Source organism: Thunnus albacares, chromosome 4 (genome assembly GCF_914725855.1).
Source record: "Thunnus albacares chromosome 4, fThuAlb1.1, whole genome shotgun sequence".
NCBI lineage: Eukaryota > Metazoa > Chordata > Actinopteri > Scombriformes > Scombridae > Thunnus > Thunnus albacares.
The window spans coordinates 7,453,196-7,459,036 of NC_058109.1; the positions used below are offsets into that span (position 1 = coordinate 7,453,196).

A 5,841-nucleotide genomic window follows, 5' to 3' on the forward strand; every position below is an offset into this window, starting at 1 on the left:
ATGGGCTACTAATGATTTTCACTTGCACACTGTGCGAGAACAATAACACCCTACAGATTTTTTAAGTCATCCTCTCTCTCTCTCTTCGTTCTTCAAAGGACATCTACGTGAAAGGTACAAAAGTAGCAGAAGGAATAAGGCGTGGAATAAAGTGTGTGGTTGCGCGAGCAGCAGAAACATGACATGAACACGATAAACAAGCAAAGTGCATTACAGCAATCTGTACTGAGTGAGATGAATCCAAAAGCAAGTTTATCAAGATTCTTCCACTCATGGCTTGTGTATTTATGTAAACAGCTTCATTAGGCAGTGTTATTAATTAAATTGGAAAAGTGAAATAAGTCACTCCAAGTCTTGCTGGATGATTTTCAGGCCATTGTCCACAGTGCTGTCCAGGTCTTAACCCTCTTCTGCTGCTCTATTCATCAGGTTGTCCATTTGACTGTTGTTTGCCGGCATCTCTGCTTCCCCCTCCCTCCATCGTCTGAACCTCCTCCTCAGTTCTATGAGAGAACATGACAACCAGTTTGTGAAGATGAGGTTTTACAGTTTAAGGAAGTCTGTGCATACTGCTGAGCAAGTAAGTGTTAGGGATGATTATGGATACAGATATATTTCAGTTATTTATTTATCACAATATGGCAAAAGTTTGCAAAATAAACTGACGTTTAAGGCATGAACTGTGCTCCACTGTTCATTCCATGAGCTAGAAGTATAAAATAAGAACTTAATACTTGTTTTTCTAAATTATGACTTGCTTGAAAGCTTTCACTAGGAAAAAAAATATCTGTGATAAGAACAATATGATAGCAAATGTTATGTACGTTCGTATATGATAACGGAATTATCAATCAGCTCCGGTGTTTAAAGCACAAATGTCTCAAAATATTACATTCTCACAGGAAATGAGGTCGACTCTGCGATCACTGAATAAGTGGGTTAGCCAGCTATCTTTGGGCTTAACTCAAGTTTCTGAGACTTGACTGCATCTTTTGGCTCAGTGAAGCCGATAGGAGAGCCAGACTAAAGGTACATCCTGATTCCCTTATTTGATCGTTCCTCGATCTCGATCGCTTGACCCAGAAGTCGTTCCAGTCTGCCACCATGAAAGTCGTCCCAAAACACTTATTTCTGCTATTTAAATGTTGATATTAAAAAGCTGTGGGTAAGTTAGGCTTGTAACTTACCATTTCTATAGATCCAGCCTAGAGCTCCGATGAGACAGCAGATGACAATGACAGTGAAAATGGTGCCGGTAAGGATAGCTGCTGTGTTTTTACCACCTGAAAGGATATGAGAGAAGAAGTTTGTTTGAGAGGCAGCGCAAGCTCAATGAGATGCAGTTTTTCCCTTACGGGAGGGACTTAAAAGAGAAAATTGAAAGCAGAAAGTAGCTCCAATTATAACTGATGACAGTAAAGTCTGTGGATCATTAGGGACACCATTTCTGCACACAGACATTGAGGTTGAATTTATTTAATCAATTTACACCTCTGTCGTATTTTGAAAACACTGGGCGAATTTACACAGAATGGATTGCAGCCGCTAAAAGCACCGTGAATTGCGCATCATTTGCAACCGTCTCAAAGTCTGATTCACAAAAGATTTTGTATGATATGACGGCGCAAACATGCCCATAAAGTTTTGCAGCTAAGTGCAATTTCTCCACATTTCAAAGCTATCTGTATGGTGAGATAATACTTAAGTATTTACAGTCAAGACATTCAGCTGCACATTTTCACATGAGATTCACAATTTTTTCTCTTGATCTTACAGAGAAATAAAGGTTAAGTGTGCTGAAGAAACTGCACTTTGAAAACATCTCAAAGTCATTTACCAGAATACATCTCGGTCACATCTGGATGTCTGGTTGTCCTCAGGTCGTCATATTGTGTTTGGTTGCTTTGGACTTTTTCTCCTGTTAAAAAATGAGATAAAATTGAGGAAAAGTACTCATAACCAAGACTTGTTTTTACAAATGATTTAAAACTCAGTTTGAAACAAAATTCGTACATAAACCAATAACTTCAGCTTGCTTACCAACTTTGAGGGTAATAAGACAATAGGTGCCTGTTTTTTTGACAAAGCACTTGAATGTTCCATTATCAGACAGCCGTACAGAAGAAAGTTGCAGTGTCACATTTCCTCGGCTCAAGCCTTCGTGGAAGAGGACTGTCCTGCCTTTGTACTCGTCCTTCTGGTCATTAAGGTAGTCTTGTCCATGTCTATACACATGTACGAAATTTGTGCGGCCATCTTTAGTCCACTCCACGAGTGAACGCTCCAAATTGACTTGAGGATCCTGTGGACACTGTAACAAGACGTTGTCGCCTTCTTCTGCTTCTTTTAACGTAGCTGGAAAACAAACATTATAATTAGATATGCAACAATAACCAAGATTACTTTTGAATTAAGTGTTTTTAAATCCAACGTAACAACAATTCTTCAAATATACTTGTGGTGCGCCACCTAATTTCACAGCAACATAATACACTACATAGTGATTTTTAATTGAAACCTTCTTATCAGTTCTCCCATGTGAGCACACGTGAGAAAAAAAATGTAAAAACAATATAGTTTTTTTTTTTTTTTTACTTCATGCAAAGTGGGGCAAATTGAGTCTGGAGGCTCAGCAGTGACAAAGAATTATTTTTTAACTTTAACAGAACATGTGGAGATTTCTCCAGGGATATAGACAGCATATATATCAAAATATAGTTTTAATAAATAAAACAAACAAAATGTTAAACAAAAATGTTTAACATATCTAAATGTAGCACCATATCCTGATAGTTCTTGCAAAGGTCTCTAACGTCCAAAGTTTGAAGTCAGTCCATTTCTTTTTATGTAAATTTTCCTATTAATAAAACCAAAGAATATCACGTCTTTGGGCCATCTCATTGCCTTCAAAACAAAGAAAATGTCCTCATCATTTGCTCAGTTTTCCTCCTTCTATGTCCATCTCAAATGGACGGAAGAACAGATGGTAAATACTTCATTTAACTAGTCTACAGAATACATCCAGCAGCCTGCCCGGTGTGTCTCACTCATGGTCTCGCAGCCTGACAGCTCATTAGTTAGGAGACATTAGTTCTTGGTGAAGCTCTATATGTGTTGGCACGTTAGCATAAACGTTTTAAAACCATGACATAAACTTGTTATCTAACAACATTATAGCAATGTTAAAGACCTGAAAACAGTGTCGATGCTGAAAGCTTCTTTAGGTATTAACTGAAAAAGCGAAGTTAGTTAGCTTAGCTTACCGGTTTCAATGAATGGTAAAATGCACAACAAGGCTACCAAAGTCGTCTTCATCATCACGGCAAAGCCCGGTTTTAAACTACCGACAGTCATTGAGATTATCAACAAACCGGGTCCTGTTATCTCTCTGTGATTTCTAATGTTTGAGTCACAGAGTCATATAAGTTAAAAGCTGCTCCGCCCACTGTTCCGCGCCAGCACAGTTGAAACACAGGAAATCTCGACTTACTAAGGGACAGTTCAGGGAAACGATGATATGTTTTTTCACGACTTACACGCAGCTAAAGTCTTAACGCTGTTTAAACCCACTTTCAGACCTGTGAAACATTTATCTTGCTAATATACTTATTGCTTTTTCCCCCCCATCAAGTGTAAGTGGTGCAAAAACGAAGAATCAGCCGCTAAATCAATATTTATGTTTCCCTTAACTTTCCCTTTTAACCCCAAAGATACTTTGTCACAAATAAAGTGAAAGAAGTTGGGTATAAACTTATTCCTTACACACCTTACTACCACAGCAATATCCACCTGACTTGCACTAATGTACAGTGTACTATATTATAGCATACTGATGCAAATAGTACATTCTAGTCATGGTTATATCTCTAGTCTCTATATTTGAGTTAGTCTATTTAGTTATTGTATATAATTTATATATTTGTATCTTTTACCTAAGTTACCTCATTGTTTTTGTATTTTGATGTCAAGGGATGAGCACCTCTCACTGTAAACTGCAGTAATTAACTTAAGACATGCAAACAAGTTTTCTAAACTACTGTGGAAAATAACATGCCACAAAAATTGAGAAACTTTTTAACAACCCAGTATTCATCAATGGATGAATCTAAGTTGGGGGGGTAATGACACAGACACCCGCTACAGCCTCTTCAACAACATTAACTACAAGGTTTAGGCAAATTAAAGTTTTATATTTGTTAACTTGTAAACAACACATCTAAGATTTCACATTTAGTCTTGAAATGAACATATAACCACATTCTTACCTGTTTTTAGAAACTTTGAGGACAACCCAAACTTTAGGTGCTGTTAACTCGGTCATCTTCTCAAGCCCCTCCCACATGTTATTGCGCCACGTGAGCCCGATCTGCTGCCACTTCCTCTAAATTTCGCGCCGTTTTGGGCTTCGGAGGCTTCTTATTGGCTGAGAGCAAAAGAGGGCGTGTCAGTGGTCACGTGATTGGGCGGAATTCTTTTTCTACAACTTCAAATCTAACTGATTGACAAAATTTAGGTGAAATACAGTTTAACTTCGCTCTCAGCCTTTAAAATGACAATCTATCACTTACAGTGGTTCATATTACTGTCAATTAATAACATTACATTCAATTTATTGATGAGCGCATATCAATCTGAACCATACAGCCACGATCTGAACACACAAACATGATACATATATTTCAGAAGAGTCTTGTTATAAATAGATTTGATTAATACTGCAGGACGTTTTAGAGGTTTACAAACTCCGGGAGGGAGTTTGACAGAGTGGAGGCGTGAGTGTAAAAAAAACAACAACACCACATCCTCCTTTGAGTCATAATAATCTGAGCGTGATTCACACTTTCGAGGATATTATTTTCTCTGGTGTGCATTCCCAATAAACCTCCATAAATCCGCTTCGTAAGAAAAGAAGAAGCTTCAGAATTTGCCTGGTAATTTTCACGTTTTTAAGTTTTCTTCAGTATAAAGTAATCCAGTGATAGTTGTCTGTACATACACGATTACACACATACAAACAGGAGCTGATAAAAACTGGCTCAAGTTATAGCACACCAGCGAATTCAGAGCATGGAGGTATAAAGAGAACTCTTTCTCTCCCATGATTCAGAGACGGTGTACATTTTGTTTAATCCCTCAAAGCATTTTGGGAACTTGAGTTCAAAACTGAGCACGATTATTCCCCAAACTGGAGGAAGACAAAATAATGAAAGGAGTTACAATATACATACACACACACACACACACACACATATATATATATATATATATATATATATATATATATATATATATATATATATATATATATATATATATATATATATATATGTACACACACACACAGTTGCAAGAAAAAGTATGTGAATCCTTTGGAATTACTTGGATTTCTGCATCAATTGGGAATAAAATGTGTTCTGATCTTCATCTAAGTCACAACAATAGACAGACACATTCTGCTTAAACCAATACTGCACAAAAAACTATATGTTTTCATTTTTTTATTGAACACAACATGTAAACATTCACAGTGCAGGGTGGAAAAAGTATGTGAACCTTTGGATTTAATAACTGGTTGACCCTCCTTTGGCAGCAATAACCTTAACCAAACGTTTCCTGTAGTTGCAGATCAGACCTGCACAACAAATTTTGGACCATTCGTTCCTCTTTACAAAACTGTTTCAGTTCAGCAATATTCTTGGGATGTTTGGTGTGAATTGCTCTCTTGAGGTCATGCTACAGCAGCTCAAACGGGTTGAGATCACGACTCTGACTGGGCCAGTCCAGAAGGCGTATTTTCTTCTGTTTAAGCCATTCTGGGAGTTCATTTTTCCATCGATGACA

General features: G+C 37.4%; 1 protein-coding gene across 2 annotated transcripts; it reads right to left on the bottom strand.

Annotated features, from left to right (window-relative positions):
- Positions 1–230: 230 nt before the first annotated feature.
- Positions 231–4,360, bottom strand: LOC122981561 (erythroid membrane-associated protein-like). Of its 2 annotated transcripts, XM_044350321.1 has the most exons (6): positions 4,266–4,360; positions 3,264–3,388; positions 2,041–2,355; positions 1,838–1,918; positions 1,188–1,283; positions 231–503 (listed from the first exon to the last, which is right to left on the bottom strand). In XM_044350321.1, the coding sequence occupies exons 1-6, from the start codon at positions 4,340–4,342 to the stop codon at positions 400–402; spliced, it is 798 nt and encodes a 265-aa protein (XP_044206256.1). In that variant the 5' UTR covers positions 4,343–4,360; the 3' UTR covers positions 231–399. The 2 variants fall into 2 exon arrangements, 1 of the variants encoding a protein (XP_044206256.1); XR_006403274.1 differs by lacking the exon at positions 3,264–3,388 and having other exon boundaries at positions 4,266–4,356.
- Between the last annotated feature and the right edge of the window lie 1,481 nt (positions 4,361–5,841).